Here is a 15493-nt window from a genome sequence, read left to right as displayed (position 1 = left end):
CTCAGCGCCTAACGTACCGACGGCCGAAGCAGGCGGCGTCGCTCGCTAACCGGAAGCGGAAACAGAAAAGTCTGTTTCCCACGTGACCAAGTACTTACCTCACCAGCCCCCTCCCGCCTCTTTCACGTGATTCAGTCCGCTTCCCCTTCACTTGAAACAGTCTCACATGACCCCTTCTCTCCCCTCCCTTCCACGTGATAGGCTCCCAGGCCGGACTATTCTATTGCCCATACGGAAGGGTCCAATCCCACTTATAACGACTAATCTTCCGGACGGTAATATCGGGCTCAGAAGCAGCAAATCACGTGAGCCACACAATTGCCAGGCTGTTTTAGCATGCCGCTTCGCACCCCCTCCCGCCACCCCCTCGCCACAAAATGGTTCCGTCCAGAGGGATACGGCGAGCGAGGAGGCTCTGAAGACCTGGGGACCCAATGAGAGCGCGCGGTGGGCTGGGCACGGCGCGTGCGCGCTGCCGTTATGCTAATGTTGTTGATATTCTGGGCAGGGAGTTGAATTTCTTTCTCTGCCTAAGTGAGAGGCTGAACTTTCCAGGCCACCTCCTGTCCTAGCCGGGCCCTGCCCCTCGGAGGGGAGGGGGGAGAGAGGGAGGGGGCTGAGCAGAGGGGAGGGGGGGGGTGGAGAGCAGCAGGCATCCCCTGCCCATGAGGGCCTGATGGAAAACACAAAGGACCTGGTGAGTAGCACAGCCCCGGGGGGAGGCAGGGCAGCGGCCGCCGCTGTGGTGGGTTCGCCTGGCTTACCGGGTGTGTGTGTGTGCAGTGCTTGTGGGGAGCAGCCCTGGGGCTGCGGGGAGGGGGTGCAGGGGCAGTGCGGGGGCGGCGGGGGGGGGCTTGGAGTTTATTAGGTGGGGAGGGCAACTAGCAGCCGTGGGAACAGTGTGGGAGGGAGACTGAGCCCGCCTTGTGTCTGGGGGCGGGAGCAGAGCAGCTGTGCTGGCCGCAGCATTTGTGTGGGAGGGGAGCAGCCAGGAGCACCCTGGAGCTTCTGTTGTTGTTGTTGTTTCGTTTGTATGTATTTGCTGGAGGCAGGGGGCAAAGCGGAGGGGACCCGCGGCTGCAGCCTTTCCCCCGTGTGCATGTGGGAGGGGAGGGAGCCGCCGGCGCACGAGGGTTCTTGGGCGGGGGGGGGAGGAGTCCGGGGACAGCACTGGGGCTTTGTGTGAGAAGGAAAGAGAACAGCAGCAGTCACAAGCTCTGGTGCTTTAGGCTACTTTGCTCTCCTCTTTTCCGGATTCTCCGCCCCTCCCGGCCCCCTCGTGTGTGCCTGCGGGGAGGGAGGGCTGCAGCTCTGATCCCGGGGCTGCTTCGCTGCTTTCTTTTGTTGCGATTCCTCCTGCGGTAATTTTCAGGCTTTCCTTAGTTCCTGTGAGAGCTCTCGCTAGGAGTTTTATTCGTGCAACTTTAATCTGCATCGCAGCTCTGGAATACACTATGCAACCAGAGTAGGTTGCAGCAAATGCAGAGTCGGTTGCATACATTTGATATATAATTACCAGAAGGTATGAGCGTAGTGGAGGGGAGTGTTCCGCGGTGTTATGAGAGAGACTTTTAATATCTCGCTGAAATACATTGCAATATCTGTCATCACCAGGAGAGAAACTGGTAATGTGGGGGAGGACAGCACAACCCTGCTCAGACAGGTTACCTTTTGTTGTGATCCCTTCTCCCTAGAAGATTGTCCTAGGTTGCAGGTCTCTGCAGGCTCTCCTGACAACCAGAAACAATAGCAATGGGTTGGTTTTTTTTGTTTTTGTCGTTAATTGAACAATTCAGGCTTCTCCTGATTCCCATTCACTGGTGGGGGAGCCGGTTGGGGATAATATATATATATTTTTTAATTATAGTATTATCCCTTTTGGAATTAAGGCTTTTGCAATGAGGGTTTAATGAGACACTAGATTTTTCAAATGTTGCAGTCACTTTACCTATGTTACTAATGACAACTTTGGATTTTTAAAATGTTTTTACTTTTAAAAAATTCAGTATGTTAGTTTATAGTTTGGTTTACCTTTGGCATTTCTCTCAGCTTGAGCAATATGACTATGAAGCTAGTTTCACTTTCAGGTTTGTAGCAGTTGGATTTCCAGGAACTGCATGAAATTTCTTGGTTTTAAAGAGCTGCTGGTTATAGTAGACTTCTTTTAAAAAAAAAAAAAAATTTGACTAACCAGTTCTGTTTGTGATGGTGGTCTTTATAAAACCTTATTCTTACAAAATGTACATGTTGGGCCATATTTAAATTGATCGTGTCCCTTTAAAAGTTTGCATTCCTTTTATGGGGAAGAACAGGAGTACTTGTGGCACCTTAGGCCTGGTCTACACTAACCCCCAAATTCGAACTAAGGTACGCAACTTCAGCTACGTGAATAACGTAGCTGAAGTTGACATACCTTAGTTCGAACTTACCGCGGTTCAGACGCGGTCCACACGCGGCAGGCAGGCTCCCCGTCGACTCCGCGGTACTCCTCTCGCCGAGCTGGAGTACCGCAGTCGACGGCAAGCGCTTCCGGGATCGATTTATCGCGTCCAGACCAGACGCGATAAATCGAACCCAGAACTTCGATTGCCAGCCGTCAAACTACCGCGGTAGTGTAGACCTGGCCTTAGAGACTAACAAATTTATTAGAGCATAAGCTTTCGTGGGCTACAACCCATGCATCCGAAGAAGTGGGTTGTAGCCCATGAAAGCTTATGCTCTAATAAATTTGTTAGTCTCTAAGGTGCCACAAGTACTCCTGTTCTTTTTGCGGATACAGACTAACACGGCTGCTACTCTGAAACCTGTCTTTATGGGGAAGTTGTCATTTAAAGTTTGAGAGGCAGCCTAGTGATTTGATGTTTTTAGTGTCAGGGAGTCACACACAGGTCTCAAAGCTTCAAGATGAGGTAAACAACACAATTATACTTTAGATTTAATGTTGTTGTATTAAGTAACCAACCTAGAAGAAAATTAAATCTGTATGCTAAACTTGCCTTACAAGTGGGGGGGGGGGGGGGGAGGAGGTAACTTGGTCTATAAAATAGCAGCTTTGTAATTCAGTGGTATATAGTCAGTTTTAACTAGCTTTTTTGAGCAAGTGATAAGACACACTACTGGAAAACATAGGGAGGATAAATTTCCTAGCTGGGGAGTTATTTAACATACAAAGGAACAAATAATTTAGGCTTTGATCCTGAAAATACTTAGATATGGGGCATGGAGGCAAGATTTCCTTAGTTTTTACTTTATCAAAATAAATGGCTGGATGGGGGAACATAGGTTAAAGTGTTTAAGGGTTCGTGTTCCTGGTCCTACATTTTTTTCCTTAATCCATAAAATTCGGCCTGATTTTGCAAGGTGCTGAGCACTGTCAAATGGCAGCTAAGTTAGTTTCTTTCCCTGTTGCTCTGCAAAAGGCCCATAAAATGGAGGCAGCAAGCCAAACAGACAGGGGAAACAGGCTATAAAGAGTGATGTCAAATATACACACTGAAGAGAAAAGTGTATTTCTATAGCTCTTCAGCTAGTCATTCGACATGTTACTCTTATGGAGATATACCTATCTCATAGAACTGGAAGGGACCCTGAAAGGTTGTAAAACATTCAGATAGAAATAATATTTGTAAATGTCTCAAAATCCCCTGTCCAAAACTTGTAGGTCAGTTATGGGATTCCAGGGAATCCGAAATAGAGAGGTGTGGGTTTTTTCTGTTTGTTTGTTTGTTTAAAGCTGGTCACATGTTACCTTTAGATTGCTGCTTAATTGTTTGCATTTCCTACTGTTAATAAGTTGCTGTAGGGAAAGTTGTTTTGACCAGATTTGATTTAAAAACTGTTGTAATATAACCAGTTCAATTTTTTTTGTGGTTTAGAGCAGTGGCTCTCAACCTTTCCAGACTACTGTACCCCTTTCAGGAGTCTGATTTGTCTTGTGTACCCCCAAGTTTCACCTCACTTAAAAACTACTTGCTTACAAAATCAGACATAAAAATACAAAAATTACACAGCACATTACTGAAAAATTGCTTATTTTCTCATTTTTATCATATAGTTATAAAATAAATCAATTGGAATACAAATATTGTACTTACATTTCAGTGTATAGAGCAGTATAAACAAGTCATTGTCTGTATGAAATTTTAGTTTATACTGACTTCGCTAGTGCTTTTTATGTAACCTCTTGTAAAACTGGGCAAGTGTTTAGATGAGTTGACATACCCCCTGTACCGTACCCCTGGTTGAGAACCACTGGTTTAGAGTTTGATCAAGCCCAGAGCTAGGACTGAGATCATTGCTTATAATGTCAACGGTCTCATGAAGAGAAATGTTGCATAGAGATAGTGTCTGATAGTTGAGAATATTTGCTTAACTAGTCACTGCTTCTGGATACTGGGTAGCAGTGGTGGCCTTCTGTGCCCCGACCTAGAGTTTATGCCGATTCTTTAATACAAAAGTGTTGATCCATGCCACATTCACCTCCTCTCTGTGTAATGTACTTAGGGTTAGCTTTGAACATCACCTGCAGACTGAGCCTGAAGTAGGATGCAGCTGCCAACCTCTATGTTGGATAGGCCTTTTATTAGCTCATAAACTGTGTTCAAAGTTCTACGCAGGTTCCTTGTTTTCTTCTGTAAGCAGTTCTTGAACAGTCTGGATGGTCTTGAACCTGGATTCTCTAGACCCTTCCCCCACACCTCCACTTTCATCTTGTCCTGTCATGGCAGTTAAGCGCAGCCATGATGTTCTTGCTGTCAAGCTACCCAGGCTCAATAGTAGGACTTTCTCAGTTGAAGACCTTAACCTTTTGGAATTTGCTGCCCATGATGGTCTGCCACGGCTTGAGTTCAGTCTCCAAAATGACACAGTTTAGGAAGTTTTTTGATGAAGTATTTATGTATTGGATGTTGTGGTAATTTGTTTATTTTGCTTAGTTTTGTGTTCTGTTCTGGCTTGTGTAAGGTACTTTTCTCAATAGCATTGTAGATGGTCCCAATTTAAAAAGAAGCACACTACTGTGTACAAAGAACACATGCAGTCAATATGCTTAGTTTCTACACATAGGTATTTATTTCACCAGCAGCTGCATTCAGTCCCATTTCCCCATAAATTTTCAGTGTGCCAAAAGCCTTTTTCCTGCTGAGGAGACCATAATCCCTTTAAGGAAACAAGCCACAGCCTATGTGCCCAAAGTTCCAGATCCAGTACCTTCTTTCCAGCAGCTGTGACTTCCCAGTGCTAGCATACCGGTCTCTGGTGCTGTTTCCCCCAACACTACTTTAGTAAGACACCTTTCTGCAGTGCTACCACTCTTCCCGCTGACTGAGGTTAAAAAAAACTCTATACGGTCCCAGACTCTTCCCACTCTCAGCATGCGCCCTTCTGTTATGCTGTCAGTAGGGGAAGCTAGCTGGCCTTTATCCTATCCTAATTTTGACATTGATGCAAACTTTCTTGCTTCCTGCTAAATCCAGCATCGAAAAGTGCTTAGGTTTTTCCTTCCTTTTTGCATGTGTAGTTCAGACCATGTATATCTATGTACTAATGGTCAATTACTTAATGGGATACAATTCTATTTGAGAAAATTTAAACTGCTGTTAGTTTCAGGCAGACTTTTAAAAAGAGTAAGTTATCCAAACCTCAGTGCTTTCAGCCTGTCCTTTCCACTTTTTGATTATTACTAAGGTACTTGACTGCAAATCTGAAAGAAGGTCCCCTTCTGCTTATAGTTATTCCGCCTAGGTTTGTGATGTCAGGTCTTGTAATCTAAGCAAACCCAAGTCCTGGGGGAAGCAATATCAGTGGTTCTAGAACTAGTACTCTTCTCTTATGCTGCAGCAGATTCTGTCTTTCAACAAGATATTAAAAGGAGGCTTCTGTGGCACACCTTGCAAGAGTAGAGGTGCTAGATGTGATCTGGAAAAATTCCAGTTTCAATAAATTGCATTCTGTCTCCCTAAATTTCTCCTGAATATATATGCTTTCCCCTATTGCTATACTTATTGGACAAGATCCATAGATCACACTCTAATAAGTAAATATTAAGGCTATTCAGCATTAAATAGGGTGACCAGATGTTCCGATTTTATAGGGACAGTCCCGATTTCTGGGTCTTTTTCTTATATAGGCTCCTATTACCCCCCACTCCCTGTCCCGATTTTTCACACTTGCTGTCTGGTCACCCTAGCATTAAATGTCTGTTGTATGTAGCTCTTCAAAAGCCTGAACATTCTGAGAGCTTTTGAGATTTCTGGAAGTGAGCATACAAGATGACTTCTTAAGGAAAGGAAAATATTCTTGGACACTAAGACACCTTGTAGATTTGGGAGGGAATCCCCACAGCTGTATCCAGTCAGGTTTACTTTTAGTAGTGGTAACTGGCTTTGAAAAGGCAACAGAAGAAATATACTTGGGCTAGTTCATAGAATGGGGAAAAACAACAGAATTTATTAGGATTATGCTCCTGCATCTTAGCAGGTTCCCCCCCAGACAGTATGAAATAGACTAGTGATCATCATGAATGCCACGAGGGAATCGAAGTCACAGAAGTGGAATCATGATGCAAGTTCACTTCCTTATCTAGCTGCAGGCATCTTGGAGTGGTTCAAAATAAAGATTGAAACCTAAAAAGAAAGGGAGAGACTAGGAAAGAGAAGTGTGCCAACACTTCCTCCTGGGTCTGGTCGCTCGAGTTGTTGTTTTGTATTGTCGCTTCTCTCCCAACAGAAAGATGTGGGTAAGTTCCTTCTACCAAAAAATAAGTATGAAGCCAACATAAACAAATCTTTCTTTAATTAATCGTATTCCAGGCCAAATTAATCTCTCGTTTGAACCATTGAAATATGGATTTTGTTGTTTTATTAGCTATAGCCTTTTGTGTTTTCAGATTTCAGACCACATCGTCCAGAAATATCACCCTGCCTGTTCAGCAGGAGTAAGTTATAGATTCCTGTGGCATGACTTAACTCCTTTGTTGCCACATTTCTCATTATTTATAGGCTACATCTGTTATGTAGTTCAGCAGCTCTGCATAGATCAGATGCTTGTTTTACATTATAAATATTTGTTCATTGTATACTTTTTAATGCACCTCCCCACTCCAATGATATCCTGAAAATCTGGGTCTTGATGCATGGATAACTACATTGATTCTGGAGTCTTGACATGTAGTGCAGTTATTTGGCCAAGTGAGAATGGGTTTATGAAATATTTAGGGGCTATGCATGATATAAATATTTTCGCCTGTAAGACTCCTCATTAGAGTTGCTATTTTGAAAGTGTATATATTTTTCCTTTTGGAAAAACTATAGTTTTGTTAGTTTATAAAATGCATGCTGCACAAATCCTAGAATCATAGGGCTAGAAGGACTGGGTCATCTAGCAGTCTAACCCCCTGCCAAGATGCAGGATTTGTTAAGACAGATGGCTATCCATCCTCCTTTTGAAAACCTCCAGCGAAGAAGGTTCCACAACCTTCCGAGGCAGTCTGTGCCATTGTCCTACTGTTCTTACAGTTAGGAAGTTTTTTTCCTGAGATTTAATCTAAATCCCTGAGCATACACATCCAATGCAACTATTAATCAACACCAAGAGTGTTAGAAGCAAATTCTCCCCTAAACACAGATGTCATTCACCTTCTGGCAAAACTCTGAATACAAATATTTTATAGAGGCCACAGTCTTCTTTTTAAACGTACACAGTCAGCCCCCTCCCCTCCAAACCAACACTTCCATGTTTCAATGGGTTAAGATATAATGGGACAGCTTGACCAAGTACAAGATTTATGGAGGAGGAATGTTATGCCACCTTTAGCAAGTATGTACTGGTACTGGTAAGTACATTTGATATGTATGGTCATTTTGAAGATGGATAGATTGATAGCTCCATGTGTTCTTGAAACCTGTTAATTTAAAACATTTTTGCTTAGTGTGTTTCCTTTCATCTGTGACTGATGTGACAAAGAGGGGTTGGCCTAGACTGGATGCTATGGTCAATACAGTGTTAAACATTAACTGTAAGAAGTTACAAATCTAATGGAATGTTGAGGATGAAGACTTGCTTTCCTGTTGGTTAGTGTGCTGATCTGTAACTGACCAGGATTGTTACTAGAACACTGTATCCATGGCAACCTGTTGTTCAATTGCTAACTTAATTTTAACACACAGGAGGTAATAACTGAGCTTGCATCTCTTTGCTTATAATAGCAATAAATAACGGCCTGCAGGTGAGGCTTTTCCTGACAGTGAGGACCTGATCTGGTCTTGGTCTTTTGAAGTCAATTCAAGTTTTTCCATTGATTTCAGTTTGGGTCGAATTGGGGTCTAGTTCAAGAATGCTCCACTCCTCAGCCAGTTGCTGACTGTAAGAAAATTCCCTTGGTTTACCTGGTTGTCATTTTTTTAAATATAATTTTGAATTACTAACCGAGGAATCTCTGTGTAGTTTACAGTGCGTTGAAATTTTTGAAGTTTGAGAGCTGTTAGTGAGGTAAATGTGTATTCACTCCATTACATATTGGTTGGTTAGCTTTTAAGGGGGTGGGGAGGCTAGGACTGGGTGGTATGGAAACTATATTCCTCTCTGAATATTAGAAAAGTTCTCTCCATACCAGGATTTAGGCATATTGCCAGGCAAGGGTAGAGGATCTTCATTTAAAAAAAAAGAGAGGGGGGGGGGGGGAAACAAATGTCCTAAAACACGCAGAGTAGGGACGATCCAACCAGATTAGATGATTGGACCAGCAGGTGGCAAATGTAAAATAAGTATGTTCTCAGTGGAACAGGCACCTAGCATGCTGATCAGGAAAAAGATTCGGGGGATTATTGTAGAGAAGTCTTAAAACTAGCAGTACAGAGAGCATGTCCAGTGTAAAAAAGGAAAGTGAAATCCAGTCTTTTAATATCACTTCCAGTCTCTTAGTGAACACGTCAACTTTCAGGCAGGGTTGGCTCATCAAAAATATCAGGGACAAAACCTAGCTTTGAGTTTCTTTCAGCTATCTTGCAACACTCCCTTCCCCCACCCACACTTAAATAATTGAATTTCTTTCTTTACCCTATTCTGCTGATCTGTCTCCTTACCAATTCTTATTTAATTTATATCCAGTGGGTGGAGAGCAGTCAACTTGGTGAGGTGTTCCTGGTTTGGCCACAGACTTCCAGCCCAACTTCAGACAACTGAAGTAATCTCCTTGTGCTTCAATTTCCCCTTTATAAAATGGGGATATCTACTTCCCTGGGTGTTGTGAAGCATAATTAATGTTTGTAAATGCGTTGAGATCTTGTAGTGAAATAGTTTATGTAAATCCTACATCTTATTTCTACCTATTTTGTGTAACATGTCAGTTTTGTGGTCTGCAAGGGGTGTCCTCTTGTTATGACATTTTAACATGCACATTTACCATAAAATATTGTCTTCATGCACAACAAAGGCATGGACTTGTGACTGTGATTCTGTCTCTGGCAGGTGCAAGGGAAGGACCACTAGACAAATGGTTAGTGTTTGGGATTCTCCCACTTTGGTGATTGCAGGTATGTGGGAGGGAAATGAAGGCAGGTTAGTGGATGCACAGAAGTATCTGATCACATTCAGCAGTTAACACAAAGGGAAAGCAGTACAGAACAATAACTAAACAGACACTGGGCCTGAATCTTCTCACCATCATTGATTGGGACTAATGCAGCTCATTGGAGTTGTGTCAATTTAAAAATGGTGGTAAGTGAGAGGAGAATGAGGCCCACTGTCTTCTGTTGTGTGAACTTTAAGGGGGAATGGATATGAATAGGGCCTTGGTGTCTTTGGCCAAAATTCCATGTTTGGATTATTGTGCACTGTGCCCAACCAGTAATTTCTTGCCCTCCATTCTGGCAGTGGTTACATTTCAGTGTCTCTTAAAAGCATTTGGGGATCCTTTGAGGTGAAAGATGGCATGTAAAATATATACTCTAGATGCTCAGCAAAATAGGACATCAATACGTTTATTGTCATATACATTTTGAATGTCTTCATTGCACATTTCTGAAACCTCTCCCATTCTAGCGGTGAATTTCTCATGTGTATGTTTCCTCATAACGTGGTTAAAGGAAAGAGCTACCATCAGGCAGGATTTTCTTCTTGTATGTAAAAGTAACAAATTAGTCACCTTTCTATTGAAGCCGTTTATATGGCCCCCATTACCATAGTATCTGAGCATCTTACAATCTTAAGTACCACATTTTAAACAGAAGGAACTGAGCCACAGAGAGGCTAAGTGATTTGTCCAAGATCACACAAAAAGTCTGTGGTGGAGCTGGGATTTGGACACAGGTTTCCCAAATCCTAAACTAGTGTCCTACCCAATAGACTATCCTTTCTCTCTGATCAAACAAACCTTTTTAAGGTCTGTGACTAGCTCAACACAAGCATATTAAATTTTCAGTGAACTTGGCTGCAGCCATTTAGGATGCACTCATTTGCTTATGTGCTCTGACTGGCTATCAATACTCTAGGTACCTGGATTACTGAACTCGGAAGAGATGTCAACAAAAGAAGAGATTTGACTTGTCACATTACTCTTCAGCCTGTTATGAGACAGGATTTTTTTCTTGTATATAACTATCAGATACTGGCTAATTCTGCCTCTAGAAGTTTTCAGTCCTGAACAATTTTATTAGCAGGTACATGGCTGATATCTCTGTGTATATAGAGAAGATACTTTAATTCAGACTGCAATTTACTGCATCTCCAAAATCTTTAAATTAAGAGTATTCTAATTTGTCTTGTGTTTTTGTGTTTTGCTTTTTAGACTGAGCATTCTTCACGGTCAGAAAGGAAGAGACGCGACTCATTCGGGATGTTTGACGGTTATGATAGTTGTAGTGAGGACACTAGTAGCAGCTCAAGCTCTGATGAGAGTGAAGAAGAAGTTGCTCCCTTACCATCCAGTCTCCCCATTATCAAGAATAATGGCCAGGTCTATACTTATCCAGATGGTAAATCTGGCATGGGTGAGTACAAAGATTTTCTGGAATTGAGTTTGTGTGTTTTCAGCTGGATCCCAGGGCTCTCGTATCACCATATTCTGTGTTTTATTTCAACCTGAGGTGTCATTTGTGTGGGTCTGAGAACACATGTTGACTCCTCCTTTGTGAGAACAAAGCAGATCCGTTGAAGACTTTTACTCCTAACAACCAGAAACAAGAAATAATTTCTATTCACCTATCAAGAAAGACACTATGCAAATATATGTGATGTATATATTTTTATTTTTACATCAAGTAAATGTATTCAAATATGTTTTAGTTCTTAGGCTTCTGTTAAAGTGCTACGCCAGTCTTCCTTCTCAAAGTTTGGGTTAACCCTCTTTTAACAACAACATTTTTAGGAGGTGAATCCAGAGTTGCATTATACTGTATAACTTTGTAGAGCATTAATGCATTTATTATATATTGGTTTTCTTTATGTTCTAGTAAAATATCTTTACCACTATTAAGTCCACTCTTTCAGCACACAGTGTTCAGCCCCCACGTATTTGGAATCGCATTATTTTGAGAAAGAGGGAAGATAGCCTTCATCATTATAGAAAAACAATAGGACGTATATATTGCCCAGCAGTGGAATCTTTTGTGGTAAAACCCACTTTGGGCATCACAGTGGCACAAGTCACCTGCAACCTCTGTTTCTCTGGGTGTCCTAGAGCTGACTGGGTAGTGCAACACATAAAGTGTGTAATGCCAGCAGGATGAGGGTGTTGACTGGCCACAATACATGGGAGAGATTTATGTGTAATTCAAGGGAAAGTAGAAAGACGAGTCTTATTTTGGGTTGGGAGTAGTAAACATCAGATGAAGTCTGCATTCACAGACGCACACTTGAAGTCTCTTTAACCCTATAACTGGGTAGCATGAAGGATGAAGATCAGCTTTTGATGAGTCATTAGTTTCTGTTAGTGAAAACTGGGGGGACCATTACAGCCTTGAATCAGCAAAGACCTTGGCATTTGAGTAGTTCTACTGAAGTCAGTGGGACTAGTCATTTTGTGAAGTTAAGCACATGTAAGTCTTTGTAAGATCAAGGACTAAGAAATGGTTTCGTGTCTAAACAGTGCAAATGAAGCTAAGCAAGGCTGCAACCCATAAGACCTTCATGATGGAATCCTTATGTTTGGGTTTTACTTCTCATTTAATCTGAAATTTTTATCATGCTTTATAGTTGAGCCTTTTCTCTCCTCTGATTAGCTACCTGTGAGATGTGTGGGATGGTCGGTGTCCGAGATGCTTTTTACTCTAAGACAAAGCGTTTCTGTAGTGTTTCGTGCTCCAGAAGTTATTCATCAAACTCCAAGAAGGCCAGCATTCTGGCCAGACTTCAGGTAACGGTACAGAAACCATCTTGTTTATATACTTATCCTTGCATGTTTTACAAATAAACCAGACCGGACAGATAAATGCTTATCTGAGCTAATGCATGTTTTTTAAAAAATTAGGTTGTTTTTTAGTAAACTCATAGTAACGTAACTGTGTTAGTGAGTCAAAACTTATCATATTATTCATCTGCTGTTTACATTGAGTGCAGATTTCCTGTTGAGTAAATTCTAAACCTAAAACCTGGTCTTTTTAGCCCTTGCAGGAAAATAAAATTAAAAAGTTACATTAGCAATGTGTTCACCTAACAAAAATAGAGATCAACACTTCTATAAGGGTCAAGGAGCAAATCTTGACCTAATCCACCTAACCTGAGTGGATTGTGCAGATACGTTGAATGGGATTGTGGGAAACTAGTTTCTGCCCCTCCACCCAATGTGTTCACCTAACAAAAATAGAGATCAACACTTCTATAAGGGTCAAGGAGCAAATCTTGACCTAATCCACCTAACCTGAGTGGATTGTGCAGATACGTTGAATGGGATTGTGGGAAACTAGTTTCTGCCCCTCCACCAACTGAGTAGCCAAAATAGTTTCTGTGGTCCACAGGCAAGGTCAGGTGGAGGAAGGGAAGATCTGTGCAGTGGCTGATGCTCTGATCCACTTGTGCCTTGTCTGTTGCTGTTCAAGGAACTCTTCCTGTGGGTATTTAGTTTTCTTGTGCAGAGGAATTAAATAAACTGCTGCCATGGGCCCACTGCACTTGCAGTGGAAAGAGCTGGATAATCCTTTAAATGTAAGTGTGTGGCATCTGAATAATCCATAGATTTAGCCTCAAAGTACTTGTTGGCTTCACAGATCACAGTGGCGAAACCATTGCTGTCACTTTATTCACAAAAAGGTTTTTAAAAGACCTTGTATAGAGATTGACATATTGAGCTGTATTAACTTTGGCATGTTGTAAAGTGTTTTAATTCTCCTTCTTTTTTCCCCTTTGTTAAATTCGTTTATTTAAAAGGGTAATTAGCATAGATGTGTTATAAAAATAACATTAATAGAGACTGAAACCTCAGCTGCCAGGAGATCAAGGTTATATTCTACCATTTTCTCTCACATGAAACTCCAATGTCTGTGGGAGTATTGCCTAATGACTGCCATGATATGGCCCTCAGAATTAGATTTAAGATTCTGCCTTTGTCATATTTTTGATAGTTACAGATGTCTAGTCCCTTTGCCCATTGTCTGTAGAACAGCAGCTGATGCTGTGTGCTGTTCAAGTTTCCATACCTAGGCAAAAATTATGTTTCTGACATTCCCTTGAGTCTGCTTTTATGGGTTTAAACTATACTAATGCTAAGTGTAGCTCATGTGGTACTTGAATGGACAACTTCCGTATTCTGTTTTATTTGTTAAAATTTTTGCCTACCAGGATAGCCTCATGAGATGCATTTTGTTTACAAAATTAATTGTGTAATGTTCTTGGACCTTTTAGAACTGATTTTGTGTAGTAGTGTGAGGCACATTTTTGAAAATTTCCAGTTGGGAGTTTTGAAAGGCTTTATTTACTTAACTCTTATTGTCCTAGGGTAAACCTCCAACTAAAAAGGCTAAAGTTCTGCAGAAACAACCTTTAGTGGCTAAACTAGCAGCGTATGCTCAGTACCAAGCTACATTGCAGAACCAAGTGAAGACTAAAACAGGTAACTGTGTATAACAGAAATGAAACTAATTCTTGGAAACGTAAGATCTGCCGTTCACCCCTTGTGCAGCTTCCTAAACAAAATAACTTTCTTTTAGCAGCTGTCCCTGTGGAAGGTTTCAGTTGGGGTAACTACATTACTAGCAATAATTTAACAGCAGCTCCTGTTACCTGTTTTAAACATGTAAGTATCCTCCACTATTTTTTTTTTCTCTGAGACATTTTAAATTTATTTTATTCAAGAAACAGCAACCAAATCAGTTACTTAGTACTTTATCAATTAATTCATTTAGCACTACATTAATATTTAAACACTTTTTAAATGAAAATTATAGAAGAAAATACGCATGCCTTATTCTTCTACTTGAAACCATTCTGAATATCATCAGCCACTCTTGTTATATATGATTCAGGTTCAAAGTTACAAAATAGAAGGCTGGTATCTTAAGCCCTTGGGAACTTATTTTTCCCACATTCAAAGCACAATCATAGATTAGTCCAAATTTATAGAATTTAAACCAAACCAGTTGGAGACACAGTAATAGATAACGATGGAAACTACCTATTAGACCAAGTCATACCTCTTGCAGCACGTATAAAATTGGTCTTTTGGCTCTAAGTTTGTTTTTGTCTTTATTTCTTAATCAGATTCTTAGTGTCAGCTGTGTTACTTGAGGGGCAAAAAGAGAATTTCTGTAGTTGTGAAGATAAAGCACACTTTCTTTTTCTTTGTACAAAGCATTATGGAAGTACAAAAATTGCTTAGTTATGCGTTAAACAGCGTAGATATAAGCTTCTGTCAGCAGTATGTGGTTTTTTTGGCTACAACAGACAATATTAAATTCATATTTTAGATAGCACATCTGTATGTTTCAGAAACATTTTAGAAGATATTCTTTAAGAGCTCTATGTGCAAGTTACATCCATATTTTAAAAAATTCTTCATGTCTGCAAAATAAATTCATTAGGGCTGGTCACAAATTTTCAGTCAAAAAGGGGTTTTTAATGGAAATTGGGTTTTTGAGAGAGTGAAAATTTTCATGGAAAGCACCTGCTTTCCTAGATAGCTTCTGGTTTATTTTACTTGTATATTGGGAAAACTGAAACTTTTTAGCTGAAAGCTAAAACTTTTAGTTTCTTTCATGAAAAGTCAAATTTTTCTGTCAAAATTTTCAATGAAAATGGATTTATTTTGGTGGGCTCTGGGCTAAGGCGATAAAGGGGGAGGTTATTGTTAGTTTTCTCCCATGGAAAATTTCAACTAAAAACATTTTCCACCCAGATCTAAAATTTATGCTGGATGTTGCAAGGTGCAGTGCACTGTCAATTCCTAAGTGAATGGGAACTGAGGGCACTCACACTTTGCTGAATTGAGCCCTTCATGCTTAAGGGCCTTATTGTTGCACAGAACAAAGCCCTGGAGTAGTATAGCTTTGTGATTCAGTGCCAACAT

The 15493-nt window shown here is 41.1% G+C and overlaps 1 protein-coding gene across 1 annotated transcript in view; it reads left to right on the top strand.

The window, feature by feature from the left end:
• Nucleotides 1–10614: 10614 nt before the first annotated feature.
• Nucleotides 10615–15493, top strand: part of MBTD1 (mbt domain containing 1) — a 41729-nt gene continuing 36850 nt past the window's right edge. Inside the window, exons 1-5 of the mRNA XM_065415768.1 lie at nucleotides 10615–10655; nucleotides 10784–10985; nucleotides 12216–12349; nucleotides 13927–14041; nucleotides 14142–14224. Of these exons, the coding sequence (XP_065271840.1) occupies nucleotides 10832–10985; nucleotides 12216–12349; nucleotides 13927–14041; nucleotides 14142–14224 (486 nt within the window). The 5' untranslated portion in view covers nucleotides 10615–10655; nucleotides 10784–10831. The remainder of the gene's footprint in view (nucleotides 10656–10783; nucleotides 10986–12215; nucleotides 12350–13926; nucleotides 14042–14141; nucleotides 14225–15493) is intronic.

This window comes from Emys orbicularis, chromosome 13 (genome assembly GCF_028017835.1).
Source record: "Emys orbicularis isolate rEmyOrb1 chromosome 13, rEmyOrb1.hap1, whole genome shotgun sequence".
Classification (NCBI taxonomy): domain Eukaryota; kingdom Metazoa; phylum Chordata; order Testudines; family Emydidae; genus Emys; species Emys orbicularis.
The sequence above is the reverse complement of the archived record's forward strand: the minus strand, read 5'-3'. Positions and strand labels throughout refer to the sequence as shown.